Source organism: Lagenorhynchus albirostris, chromosome 10 (assembly GCF_949774975.1).
Source record: "Lagenorhynchus albirostris chromosome 10, mLagAlb1.1, whole genome shotgun sequence".
In the NCBI taxonomy this organism is placed as follows: Eukaryota; Metazoa; Chordata; class Mammalia; order Artiodactyla; family Delphinidae; genus Lagenorhynchus; species Lagenorhynchus albirostris.
This window is the reverse complement of record NC_083104.1, coordinates 49107776-49122742: the sequence shown is the minus strand read 5'-3', so window position 1 is coordinate 49122742 and position 14967 is coordinate 49107776. Positions and strand designations below refer to the sequence as shown.

The window sequence follows — 14967 nt, the reverse complement described above, 5'->3', positions numbered from 1 at the left end:
CCTTTTTCTTTATTCTGCTCTGCAGTAGTTATTTCCACTATTTTATCTTCCAGATCACTTATCTGTTCTTCTGCCCCCATTATTCTGCTATTGATTCCTTCTAGAGAATTTTTAATTTCATTTATTGTGTTGTTCATGATTGTTTGTTTGCCCTTTAGTTCTTCTAGTTCCTTGTTAAACGTTTATTTTCTCCATTCTGTTTCCAAGATTTTGGATCATCTTTACTATCATTACTCTGAATTCTTTTTCAAGTAGACTGCCTATTTCCTCCTCATTTGTTAGGTCTGGTGGGTTTTTACCTTGCTCCTTCATCTGCTGTGTGTTTCTCTGTCTTCTCATATTGCTTACCTTACTGTGTTTGGGGTCTCCTTTTCGCAGGCTGCAGGTTTGTAGTTTGTTTTTTTTTTCATGTCTGCCCCCAGTGGGTAAGGTTGGTTCAGTGGGTTGTGTAGGCTTCCTGGTGGAGGGTACTAGTGCCTATGTTCTGGAGGATGAGGCTGGATGTTGTCTTTCTTGTGGTCAGGACCACATCCAGTGGTGTGTTTTGGGGGTCTGTGACCTTATTATGATTTTAGGTAGGTTCTCTGCTAATGGGTAAGGTTGTGTTCCTGTCTTTCTAATTTTTTTGGCATAGGGTGTCCAGCACTGTAGCTTGCTGGATGTTGAGTGGAGCTGGGTCTTAGCATTATGATGGCGATCTCTTGGAGAGCTTTCGCCATTTGATATTACCTGGGGCTGGGAGGTCTCTGGTGGACCAATGTCCTGAACTCGGCTCTCCCACCTCAGAGGCACAGGCCTGACACCCGGCTAGAGCACCAAGACCTTGTCAGCCACATGGCTTTGGAATATTTAGGTAGAATAGCAAGAAGTCTTCATCCTGGTGTATCAGGCACTGGGTGTTCACGTCATCTCTAGAATGACCTTCTTCTGCTCCTTTTGGAAAACTGCAACTTTACCTTCCAATATTAATTTTTCTTTCCTTTGGTGAATCTTCCCCCTTGCTTCTCAGTGTAATTAGCTCTTTCTTCCCCTGGTTCCTGCGGCCTGCTCTTCATACACAGGATTACTGTTTGTCCCAGTTCTGCCTTCTTTTTGAAGCTGGATTTTTCTTTGGGTCAGGGAATATGCTGGAACTAATAAAGTGCCTGGTACATAGCAGGTCTCAACAACTGTCGATAAATAAATCAGTGAATCAGTTAAGGACTTCATTTATTTAGACATCTCTACCTTATTTTGTAATGATCTCAAATACCTTAAGCTGAATAATAATTCTTTACCCCCATGACCATGTAAGAGGTAGGAGCAAGAAGACATGGTGACTTACTAGATAAAGGGGTTAAAGAAAAGCAAGTGGTAAAATAGGGCAGATCTTATTTAAAACCTGGGTGTTTATCTCATTGTATACATTAGCAGGTCTAACTGCATTCTAAGGAACTCAGTGATTCCACACAGTAGAGTTACTAGCCAGTCTGGGCTTCCTTAATGTCCTCAGCCATTACTTGGTAGACTTAGGTGTTGTAGCCGCTTGCATTTAGAGGAGGAAACAGGGGAGTAAGATGCAAACAACCACCTCCAAAGGTTTGTTGAATAACAGCTCCATTGATACCATCTCTCACTGTACCCTGCACCAAATAAGTTATCATTATGAACTGAGGAGGCAAAATTCCCATTTTTCTGGCCAACTCTGCAAGAATAAAGACAGATGAGGGACTTCCCTGGTGGCGCAGTGGTTGAGAATCCATCTGCTAATACAGGGGACATGGGTTCGACCCCTGGTCCAGGAAGATCCCACATGCCATGGAGCAAATAAGCCTGAGTGCCACAACTACTGAGCCTGTGCTCTAGAGCTGGGGAGCCACAACTACTGAAGCCCGCATGCTTTAACTACTGAAGCCTGCATGCCTAGAGCCCGTGCTCCACAACAAGAGAAGCCCCGGCTCACCGCAACTAGAGAAAGCCCGCGCGCAGCAACGAAGACCCAATGCAGCCAAGAACAAATAAATAAATAATTTTAAAAAAGAAAAAAAGACAGATGAAACATAGGTATGTTTCCTAAGTCCAGGCTCTATGGGTAAGCTTGCCTTGGCTATGGAGGGAAGAAAATGGTGTTTAAGTCTTAAGGCCTGAGTCATCTTTTCCAGGCCAGTTGTCAAGTGCCTGATGGATGGCTCAGGGCTGCCAAGTGAGTTATCGGAGGAACACAGAGGGTTACAGAAGGCAGAAGGACAAAGCAGTAATATAACCCCTCCCTGGAAAACATTGTAAAGAGAATTTTTGAGATTCATTTGTCCCCAGCATGAGTCTACAAGCTTTTAGAACATTGTTCAAAATAAGTGCAAAGCTTTATGGATAAACAGCAGGAGCTATTAGATGTTTATGCTGACGTTCCTGTTCTGTGTTTTGAACATCAGTCTTACTGCTTACTTCTAGGGGTGTCACTTAAGATACATCATGATTAATAGATGCTCAACATCACTAATCATTAGAGACATGCAAATCAAAACCACAATGAGGTATCACCTCACACCGGTCAAAATGGCCATCATCAAAAAATCTAGAAACAATAAATGCTGGAGAGGGTGGGGAGAAAAGGGAACCCTCGTGCACTGTTGGTGGGAATGTAAGTTGATACAGCTTCTGTGGAGAACAGTATGGATGATATGAACAGTATCCTTAAAAAACTAAAAATAGAACTACCATATGACCCAGCAATGCCACTACTGGGCACATACCCTGAGAAAACCATAATTCAAAAAGACACGTGCGCCCCAATGATCATTGCAGCACTCTTTACAATAGCCAGGACATGGATGCAACCCATGTGTCCATCAACAGATGAATGGATAAAAAAGATGTGGCACATATATACAATGGAGTATTACTCGGACATAAAAAGGAACAAAACTGAGTTATTTGTAATGAGGTGGATGGACCTAGAGTCTGTCGAACAGAATGAAGTAAATCAGAAAGAGAAAAACAAATACTGTATGCTAATGCACATATATGGAATCTAAAAAAAAAGGTACAGATGAACCTAGCGGCAGGGCAGGAATAAGGACACAGACATAGAGAATGGACTGGAGGACACAGGGGAGAAGGGGAAGCTGGGATGAAGTGAGAAAGTGGCATGGACATATATACACTACCAAATGTAAAACCGATAGCTAGTGGGAAGCAGCTGCATAGCACAGGGAGATCAGCTCGGTGCTTTGTGTCCACCTAGAGGGGTGGGATAGGGAGGGTGGGAGGGAGGCTCAAGAGGGAGGAGATATAGGTAGATATGTATACATATAGCTGATTCACTATGTTATACAGCAGAAACAAACATGACATTATAAAGCAATTATACTCTAATAAACATTTAAAATATATATATATATACCAATATATGTATGTGCTTCTAGAAGGAGGCTTACCAAAATGCTAATAGTTATTACCAGTAGGTGGTGGAAGGTTCTTACTTTCTTCTCTATTCTTTTTGAATACTGCCTGAATAATGATAAAGCTATTGTTTTGGAAATGAACAGAAAACCTAACTTAAAGCTAATATATTTGACCAAAATCATATGACTAATAATAATATCAAAACCAGACATTTAATCCTCTAATACTTATAGAAATCCATTGAAATAGGGATTATTATACCATTTGGGACTCAAGGAAGCCAAGGCTGAGAGAGATCAAACCAATTGTCTAAGATCTCATTGCTTGTGAGCAGAGGAGCTGGGATGTTTGGAGTTCAAGTTCATGGCCTTTCCACTAAATGTAGAATAAAGATTAAAGTTGCTCTCTTCTCACTGAGATAATAACCAACTAGAAGCAGCCCATGCATGCCGTCTTTAGAGAAAAAGGCAGATCTTAACCAGAAAGCAGCTACGTGAGGCGTCGACCTTGTGCCCTTTTCTAGGCACCTCCAGTGGGAGACGATTCCAATGCAGCCAAACAGTGCTCTCCAAATATTATCTACTATTCATGTTACTGTTGTTCTTGTTGATTGGTACTTAGAAAAAACAAGGTGAGGATGCTTCAGCTGGATCTCATTCACCTTGACAATATGAGTCTCCAAATTTAATGATTCACTTTGTAGCTGACGAGAGACCAGTCCAGAGTTGCTGTGAGGACTGCAGACAGGCGTTAACAGTTGCTCACAGTAGGGGTTGTTGTTGTGGTTGTTATTGTTTTGTTAGCTGTAAGACTTTGGACAAAGCCCTTGATTTCTCTGGGCTTGAAGGCAGGTGCATCAAACAAGGTAGCCAGAGGGTGAGGATTAACACTGGGATTCCTGGCCCTCCTTTACAGGCTGAATGCCTAGTGTGTCTTGACTTCTTGGCTATTCCTTTCAAAGTGTAGATGTGGTTATTATTTACTCTTAAGGTAAAAGAATGGAGTGGGCAATGCTTCATTCTTTGAGGACTCTCCCCGTGTCTTTCATTATGCCTCTGGCTCTCAAATTGTATCATTCCTTCCCTTTAAGGCCTGTGGCCTCTTCACCAGATCTGGGTTCTGCCAATGTTTGGGGTTCAGCAGAGCAGAGCCAAAACTCGGCCCAGAAGCAGGATATATCTGAGTTCAAATCCCATGCTCACTGTGGGACCTAGGATAATTATCTTTATCTTGCTAAGGTTTTGTAGGGATTAAGTGAAATAACATATAGAGAATGTCTATAACATAGTAGAAGCCCAATATATGTTAGCCATTGTTATTATCAACAATCTAATTGCCAAACCCTATGCCCTTTTCATATGTCTCATTACCCATGATGACTCGGATGCATCAGACATGGAGAGCCACTCCTTTATTGAGACCCGCTCTCCTTTACCCTTGTCAGTTCTCCGCCCCCTGGATATTCTAATGATCCTCCTTTTTCCGTTTTCCTTGTTGTTTTTTTTTGTACCCTTCATAGTTATGGCTGTTTTAGTCAAGTAGTCTTGATAGTATGTTTTTATTAAATGGCTCTAGAAGAAGCCAAAGTCCATAGAGTGAAAGTCTAGTCTTTTTATCCAAACTTGGAGCAGAGCAATGGGAGAAGGCTGAAAGCATCATATACTCTTCTGCTCACCAGTGTTACTGCAAAAGGCAGTTGCATGTAGTCAGGAGGAGGGTTTTGGTCTCTTTACAAATGAATGAATGAGTAAATAAACCAGGAGAGGGAGCATCAAGTTCAAGTTTGTGAAGATACATTTCTGCACACCTCATACTTCTGCTGGCTTGATATTTAACCAGTAACCAGAGAGAAATGGACCATGAAGGGAAGCTACGAAAATCACAGGGTCCTGCCCCAGTCCTGAGACTTAGGATAATTATTTGCAACTTGAAGTTCCCAGCCTCCGATAGAAATGAGGTCATCTTGACACCCATGGCTGAAATGTCACCACAGCTTCTAATGCAGGACCTCCAGTCTTCTGTGAGGTCTCTCCCCAGCATCACTGGGAGTCCTAAGGGACATCTCACACAGAGCCATGAAAAAGTGCACTTCTGCTCAGGGATGTCAGCGCTTTATCAGGTGACCTCCGGGAATCACCATCCACTAACTCCAGTACATGGAGACCATCAGTCCTCTCCACTGTCCTCTGGGCATCACTGCCAATATATCAATGTCCCCTTAATACCAGGTCAGGGCCGGCTTTCATGACAACGTGGGATGACTCTCATCACTGCAGCACTTGGAATCAGGCATGGTCGCCTAGGTCCCAAGGTGGCAATGCCTGTGACCCAAGCCTCAAGGCATCCTACACAAATATAGTGCCATCTCCTTCTGCCAGCAGCCCTCTCCCCACAGACTGAGACAAAGCAGTATTCTGTCCACCTGCACTCCCATTCCCAGAGACAAGCTGTGGACCTAACATCTGACCTAAGCAGACCCCTTACCTCCCCAAACCAATGAACTCCCCGTTCACAGACAGCGTGACTCTCAGTTTAAGGTCCTCTCTTAAGCCAATAAAGACAAAATCCTCAATATCTAGGAGTTCGTTTGATTTTTAAATCATACGGTTTTCTAGAAGCATCCAGGGTCTTTCTCCATTCAGAGTGTGCAGGGCACAGGGAGTAACTAACGCCTAGGGCATGTCTAAACTCAGAGGCTACGAAAGCAGTCTTCTTTCATTAGCAGTTAGAGGCAGAGGAAACAAGATAAGCATGGCATGGTCCTGCCCTAGTGGAGCTCAGAGCCCATAGGAGGACAGGCCACTTCGTCATTTATTACTGAGGGAAGGATGGCATGAGAACACGGCATTGGTTTGGAAACCTAAATCAGACCAAAGGAGTCAAGAAAGGAGACTTCAAGAGTACTAAATGTTTGGAGATGTGTTTTGAAGAACAAAAGAAGTTAGCTAAATAACAAAACATGAGATGGAAAGGGATTTATGTGAAAGCACACGAGGAAAGGCTTGATTAGTTTTGGCAGCTACAGGTAATTCCACAATTTCCTAGGAAAGGTAGCTATTATTTATCAGACCAAGGATTTCTGTTACTAGGATGGGGGTGTAGTGAGGAGGAAGGATGTACTAGCTCCTTTAACATTTCCCTCAAGGGGACCATGTTTAAACTTAGGTTATTGGAGAATGACTAGCGTTAATCAAAGCTAAGCATTTACTAAAATGAAAGATGTCATCTTACAGCTGCTCTTCAATTCTTAAAAAAAAAAAAAATCCAAAGATGAAATATGTCTTGTTATAAGCCACAATGCACTTGCCCACCAAGACTGTAATTTTCCATGGACCCTGGGGGCTTTACTTTCTCAGGAAACCCCTCTCTGGTCCCACACTAGTTCAGACCCTGCATCTGTACACAGTCATTATGAGTCCTGTACTGTTCCTTATCACAGTTCATGAAAAATGTGTGTGTGTGTGTGTGCACACGTGTGTGAGATTTAATTAATCTGTATCTTTCACCAGTTTCAAAGTTCCAGGAGAACAGTCTTTTCCTTTTAACTTTTTATTTTATATTGGAGTGTAGCCAATTAACAACGTTATAGTTTCAGGTGCACAGCAAAGCACCTCAGCTGCACATATACATGTATCCATGCTCCGCCAGACTCCCCTCCCATCCAGGCTGCCACATAACTCCAGGAGAACAGTCTTAATCTGTTTTCTTTCTGCAGTATCATTAGTTTCTAGCACAATGTCTGGTACAAAATACATGCTTGATAAAGATGTGTTGATTCCGGGACTTGCCTGGTGGTGCAGTAGTCAAGAATCTGCCTGCCAGTGCAGGGGACACGGGTTCGAGCCCTGCTCCGGGAAGATCCCACATGCCATGGAGCAACTAAGCCCGAGTGCCGCAACTACTGAGCCTGCACTCTAGAGCCCTCAAGCCACAACTACGGAGCCCACGTGCCACAACTACTGAAGCCTGTGGCGCCTAGAACCCATGCTGCACAGCAAAGAGAAACCACCTCAGTGAGAAGCCAACGAAGAGTAGCCCCCGCTCGCCGCAACTAGAGAAAGCCCACGCGCAGCAACAAAGACCCAATGCAGCCAAAAATAAAAATAAATAAATAAAATGAAATGTATTAAAAAACAAAAAAAAGATGTGTTGATTCTGCTGCTCCTGCCATTGTGTGCTGTTACTGTTGTGACTTTGGCTGTTACAATTTCGTCTCTATTGAGCAAACAAGAATTGTGGTTTTTTGTTTGTTTTTTACATCTTTATTGGAGTATAATTGCTTCCAAAATTTATAAGCAGCTCATGCAGCTCAATAACAAAAAAACAAGCAACCCAATCCAAAAAGAATTGTGTTTTGAGGAGGAAAAAGCTGTAGTCATCAGGTTAGCCAGTATGGCCTGGTCGTATGAGAGGCTAAGGGTCACGGGGGTATTTAGAGCACTCAGAGCCAAGGGCCAAGTAAGAGGCTGTCACTTAGAACAGAAGCTTTTAACTGATGTCCAGGATGGAAAGAGTAATAGGTTTGTTTTTTCCAAAGGACATGAGCTAGGGCAAACATGCAGGACCAAATACATAATTCACAGGGTACAGTGCAAAATGAAAATGCAGGGCCTCTTGCTAAAAAAGTATCAAGAATTTCAAGATGGTGACAGAAGAGCATTAACCCAAGTGCAGGGCCCTGTGTGACTGCACAGGCTGCATACCCATTGTAATAGGGAAGGAAAACCTGATTCCATATTACATCTGTTCCTTTTCACTTCAACCTTTGTGTTCTGTTGTCTGCACTTAGTCATGCTGGCTCTGCACCTTTTGTAAAAGAATGTTGTCTATAGCCTGAAATATACAGCATAGCCTATTCTCTGACCTTTAAGAGTCCTTCCATATAGCAATAAAAAGTTGCAAAACAGAGAATAACAGTCGCCTTGTTAGAGGTTTACAGGAACATCCTGACCTATGTGGATAGCTGGAAGAACAAAGAATTCTTACACCAAGAAGTTCACAACAACTAACCACGCCCTTCCCTCATCTTGCCTTTAAAAGTGCTTTGCTGCAACTACTGAGTCCGCGAGCCACAGCTACTGAGCCCGCGTGCCACACTACTGTGGCCTCTGTGCTTAGAGCCCGTGCTCCGCAACAAGGGAAGCCACCACGATGAGCAGCCTGCGCACCACAACGAAGAGCAGCGCTCGCTCGCCACAACTGGAGAGAGCCTGCGCACAGCAGCAAAGACCCAATGCAGTCAAAAATAAAATAAATACATTAAAAAATAATAATAATAAAATTAAAAACAAAGTGCTTTGCTGAAACCCTTGGAGGAGTTTGGGAGTTTGGGGGTTTGGGGCACAAACCACCTGTTTCCTTGCATGGCCCTTCAATAAACCTTTCTCTGCTCCAAACTCCGATTTTTCAGTTTGTTTGGCTTTACTGTGCATTGGGCACAAGAACTTGCATTTGCTAACACCGTGAAACTGGCCTTGCAAACATTTATAGCTATTAAATAAAATCTGAACATAAGTTTGTAGTTTCCTGTTGGAAAATTAAGGAGTTTTGTATTTGGGGAGGGGGGAGCCTTTTAAATGTCCAGATGTAGGACTTCCCTGGTGGCCCGGTGGTTAAGAATCAGCCTGCCAATACAGGGGATATGGGTTCGAGCCCTGGTCCGGGAAGATCCCACGTGCCACGGAGCAACTAAGCCCGTGCGCCACAACTACTGAGCCTGCACTCTAGAGCCTGCAAGCCACAACAGCGGAGCCCGCATGCCACAACTACGGAAGCCCGTGCGCCTAGAGCCCGTGCTTCACAGCAAGAGAAGCCTCCTCTCGCCACAACTAGAGAAAGCCCATGCACAGCAACGAAGACCCAATGCAGCCAAAAATAAATAAATAAAATAAATTTATTTTTTAAAAATCCAGATGTATTTCCTTTCCCTGCACACTGAAGTTTTTCTTCAAAAGATACTGGATTCTTCTGCCCCTTTATCCCATCTCTCTGTTTCCGAAAGACCTACTAAGGTGTAGGTACTGGTTTGCCCCTCTGTAAACAGCCCTGACATCCTTGCTCTACTGCAACACCCATTTGCTCCTCAGCTGTGAAGATTTGGCCTAGATTTAAGGCTCCACAGTCCAAAAACCATGGATTTTGACGCCAAAATGGGTTCAGATCCCAGCTCCACCATTTACAGTTTAGCGACTTGGAACAAATTACTGAGCCTCCCAGTTTTCTCATCTATAAATGCGACTGGTAACACCTAGCCTAATAAGGTGGCTCTGAGGATTAAATACGGTTAAAAGTGTGACGGCTTAGCACATAAATGCACAACAAAACTAGGACACATCCACATTTTGCAGTATCCCCCTGCTGTAGTCCAAAACTGAACCGAGGAAAGAGGAGCGCCCTCAGGCCAGGGAACTCCAGCTCTGCTTCCTCCGTCACTGAACCCTATAAATAACTTGGCTAAGTCACCGGCTCCCTGAGAGTCGATGTTTCTCAGGGTACAGGAGGGAGTTACTGCAGGTGGTCTCTCCAGCTGGATCATTCATTCGGGCGTTTGGTCTGAATTTTCCGTCTACTTCCTAAAGCATCTCCCCGACCGTGCTGCGCGCGCCCAGCCTCCCCGGAGGGCCTCCCGAAGGCGCTGCCCACTTCTGCCCCGCTGCTCCCCGCGGGGCCCCGCGCAGCCCCGCCCCGGAGCCACCTCCCACCCCTCTTCTCCGGGGGGCGGGCCAGCCCGAGCCCAGTCACGACTGTGCGGTCCCCCGCGAGGTGGCCGCGGGCGCAGTGGGGCGGCGCGCTTTCCCCCTGCCCGCGGGAGTGCCGGGGAGGTGGGCAGGGCCGGGGCGGGGGCGAGGCCGAAGGAGGGCGCGTCGGCGCCTCGGCTAGGATGGCAGTCCCCGGCCTCCGGAGCTGAGCAAGCCGGCCCGCGGCGAGGAGGGCGCGCCGCAGGGAGGCTAGCCTCGCTCTTCCTCCGGGAGCCCAACACCTTTCCCGCGCCGCCAAGATGATCCCCCCGAGCGGCGCCCGAGAGGACGGCGTGGACGGGCTGCCCAAGGAGACGACGAACGCCGAACAACCGCCCTCTCCTGCATCCACCGGCAGCCAGGAATCCAAGGTACCGCGCACGCTTGCCCCGAGAGGATACAAACTCACTCTCCTTCTCTCCTCTGTCCACCTTTGTTTCCTCCCTACTGGCGCTGGCGCCAGAGTCTGAGACGCGTCCCCAGTTCCTCTCAAGGACGGTACCTCCCTTGAGACTTGAATGTACGGCAGGACTCTCTGATAGCGATGCTGGACCACATCCCTGGAGACCCAGCTTTCTTGCCCACACAGCCCGGGGGCTTTGCGCAGGGCTTCCACCCTGCGAGCACCCGCAATTCAGTAGACTCCTGGTTCATATAGCTTTCTTGGGTGGTGGTGGCGGGGTTGTTCTGTGCTTTGAACCTGCATGTACCCAAAGCGCGTGCAAGTATTACGTGGCTTCTGAAGGCTGAGGGACAAACAGCCGAGGGATACTCCTCCAGAAAAGCTGGGGCACTTGCGGACCAGCAGAGGTTTGCCTGTATCCCAAAGGTCTGAGACCCTTTGCTTAACAGGGCTCATCACTAACCTCAGATACAGCTCATTTCAGAAAAACTAGGGAAATGACGCGTTCTCGGGAAAGTTGATGTTCCTCTTGTGGAAGTTAATCCTCGGACTTACACTTGCTTTCATGAGAGTTATACTGACATACACAAAACCAACCCCGCAGCACTTCTGTCGCTGGTACACTTCCTCTGAAACTCTCGTGGGTGCCAGGCACATGTTTGGAAATCTTGGAAGAGGATAAAGTAAAATGCGGCTGCTAGCTGTGCGATGCCAAATGGCATCTCAGCCGGGAGTGAAAACCATAAGATGGAGTTTGTAGTTATATGGATTTTTTAAGGGCAGGACTCCTGGCTCTTTATCCAGATCTCCTTTTGTGTTCCCTGGATGTCTTTGGAATGTGGGGCAGTTCCTGTGTAGGAATGAAGGAAAGGAGGATGCCAGTCTGGAGGGCAGGTCAGATGGGGCAAAGAAGAGTCCCATCCTTATCTCCCTTCACACACATCCCTGGAAGCCATTGACAAATCAGCAGGATCAAAAGCACAGCTAAGGGGCTCTCAGTTTAAGTGATGCTGCCCACTGTGTGTACCCCAGCCTTCAAAAGTTAGCCATCAGAGATGCTAATCCAAGACAAAGAGCTTTGCATTATCTTTATTTTATTTTTTGGATAAATATCTGACCTGAAATATGTGTTAACTTTTATAAAACACAGTTGGAAATGGGGGCAAAACCCCACCTTCCAGAATCATTGTGAGGCATAGTAAGTACAGTGTAAGGACTGTACATCCCAGTACAGTGTAAGGACTCGATCCATGTTTACCCTTTTCCTTCCTGAGATAAGGAGATGGGATCCATCTCACCATAGATGATTCACTCCAAATCCATCTCACAACCCCTACACATGGACCGTTACCCCTCCGACCGGAAGTTTCTGGCGCTCTCATCATTGTCCATCATTGACCTTCATTCACCTAAGTGATATGGGGTAGCGGCCACTTCAAAGGTGATCTAGAATACTGTAAATGAATGCAGCTAAACTCAAGAGAGAAACTAGTATTCAACTTTTTGAATTGGGCCTGTTGCTCTGCAGTATGTACGTTCTGGAAAGCGCTTAGGATTTGCTTATACAGAAGCACAGTTCAAACACTGTATGGGCTTGCTATTTATAGATATCCTAATGTAAATTCTTTGGCAAAGCAAAACCTACGTATGTAATACCCGTCATTATCCACCAACTTATCTGGCTTATGGTTTTGGATCTGCACACGTCAGTTTTTCTCAAAGTGTATTTGTACATTCCTAAATTTGCTGTCATGGCTTAGGTGTTCTTAATCAGTGGAGATGGACTGTGGGGGGGCCCGTGAACCCCAAGAAATTGAATGCAAAATGTTGTGCCTGAAGGTGAAATTTGAGGGGGGGCATAGTGTTTTTGATACTCTCCAAGGGGCCCATGCTTCTAAAAAGGCTAAACTGCTGATGTGGAGGGGTTATGGTAAGGGAACATTAGGATGGCATGAAACAGGGGTAGTAGAGGCAGGCTGTATTTATTCTGCACCAGCAGTGCCACATTTTAAAGCTTATTGACGTTAAGAAGGATCCTCCACCTTGAGGATGAGCGTCTGGTAGGAGAATGTGGACATGTAGTCATCCCATCTTACTCTCCTCTGAAGTGGTTTGTTTGTCAAAATACCGTGTGGGACAGCATGGTTCAGCCCCTCTGGACAGTAAACTTTCTCAAGAAAGACTTTTAAAATTAGTTTTTTCTTTTATTTTATTAAAGCCTAGTTGACTTACAGTACTGTATTTGTTTCAGGTGTACAACATAGTGATTCAATGTCTTTATAGATTAGTCATCACGCAAAGTTATTATAATATTATTAACTACATTCCCTGTGCTGTACATTGCATCCCTGTGACTTACTTATTTTATAGCTAGTAGTTTGTACCTCTTAATCCCCTTCACCTCATTCACTCATTCCCCCCACCTCCCTCCGCTCTGGCAATCACTAGTTTATTCTCTGTATCTGTGAGTCTGTTTCTGTTTGGTTATATATGTTGATTTGTTTTGATTGTTAGGTTTCACTACACATTTTTAAAATAACTTTTTTCTCTCATGATAAGAGTAACAAATACTCTGTGGAAATTTGAAAAGTCCTGAAAAAAAGTTTAAAAAATTCCCCACTGGTCCAGTCCAGAGACACCTACTGATATCTTGATTGTATATTTGCCTCTTTTCATTTGTTTTTTTTTTTTTTACCGGTACGCGGGCCTCTCACTGTTGTGGCCTCTCCCGTTGCGGAGCACAGGCTCCGGACGCGCAGGCTCAGCGGCCATGGCTCACGGGCCCAGCCGCTCCGCGGCATGTGGGATCTTCCCGGACCGGGGCACGAATCTATGTCCCCTGCATCGGCAGGCGGACCCTCAACCACTGCGCCACCAGGGAAGCCCTTCATTAATTTTTATATTTACACAGTTGAGAGAAAAATGGTGAGCATCTACTGAGTGTTTGGTCTGTCAGGCACAAATTGACCCTTCATAATAACCCTGTGAGGGAGATTCTGCTATTATTTCTGTTTTATGGATAGGGAAGCGGAAACTCAGAAAGGTTAGGTGACTCCCCCACAATTGTATAGTTAGTTGAGTGACACAGCATGGACAGGGACCCAGGCAGCATGGCTCTGGAGGACAAGTTGTCAACCACCTGCAGCCGTCTCTCATGCCTATGTACTGTTTTACATCCTGTACTGTTTCACATAACATCCTAACCAAGTATTTTATATGCTACTAAAAGCCATTTGCAACCATATTTTGGTCTTCTCATCTTAAGAAATCTTTGAAAATAAATTGAGCCACATTATCATGTGAAATGATTAAAGCCCAGTTCTTATACAGCTTCTTTGCATTTGATTTTGCTACTCTTTCCCTAAAAGTATATTTACAGAATGGAATATCACAGAACCATCTGGAAAACCGGGCCACAGCAAACCCTTTGGTCTAGAGGGTCCATTAGAGAAGAATGATAATGATTCAATGCCCTGAGCATGTAAAATGTTTCCGGAAGTCCATTTCTGCAGATTCTTTGGAATGCTAAATCATAGAATATTAGAATTGGAAACACTGGAGATGATATATTCTGGGTATTTGTAAAATTATGGTTAATTTTTATTGTGTAAATTTATTTTATTATGGAAAATTTCAACACAGAGAAAATACTATAAAGAACCATCATGTACCTAATCACCTGGCTTCACCAATTATCAGTTCATGGACAACCTTGCTTCAGCTGTTACCCCCAGCACTACCCCCACCCCTCCCCATGCACACTGGATCATTTAAAGCAAGTTCCAGGCATCAAAGCATTTCATTCGTAAATATTTCCAGATGCATCTCTAAAGAATAAGGGCTCTTTTTGTAAACATGACTACAGTCCCATTATCACATACTCCAGGTGTTTTAAATCAAGCATCAGTATATTCTTTGGAGGTCCACAAGTTGTCTTTGGAATATCTGTGAACAACCAGAACTTTCAAAATTGCTTGTGTACATGTATATGTGCATTGTCTGGGGAAAGGATCCATAGTTTATACCAGCTCAATAAAGTGTTTGTAGCCTTCAAAGTTTATTTAAATATCCCCTCCCTTTTTTTTTCCTCTGTTGAGTAAATCGAGGCCCAGAGAGAGGTAGTGACTTGCCTAAGATCACACAGGTAGTTACTGCCAATAGTCTAAGGAAGGTCCCCGTCTTGGACCTTGGATACCCCAGCACAATTTCCTCAGAGTAAATTCCAGTAAGCACAAGTCATAATCTAGTTTATGTGGTTTTGTTTTTCATAAAATTAGTCTAGTTGAAAGAGTTTGAAAGCCACTAATGAACCTCACCCCTGTATCTTTCCACTAACTATCCCAGAAAGACCACAATCTAATTTTTTTTCTAAGTACTTGACAGAGACCATTGAATACTAAGAAAAATTTCATGTTTCAGCAACCCTTATTGCAATGAATGTCT

At 44.6% G+C, this 14967-nt stretch overlaps 1 protein-coding gene across 3 annotated transcripts in view; it reads left to right on the top strand.

Moving 5' to 3' along the window:
- Positions 1–9958: 9958 nt before the first annotated feature.
- Positions 9959–14967, top strand: part of STAC (SH3 and cysteine rich domain) — a 102521-nt gene continuing 97512 nt past the window's right edge. Inside the window, exon 1 of one of the 3 annotated variants that reach the window (XM_060162401.1) lies at positions 9959–10492. In XM_060162401.1, coding sequence (XP_060018384.1) covers positions 10382–10492 — 111 coding nt within the window. In that variant the 5' untranslated portion in view covers positions 9959–10381. The remainder of the gene's footprint in view (positions 10493–14967) is intronic. The other 2 variants (XM_060162400.1, XM_060162398.1) reach the window with 2 other exon arrangements.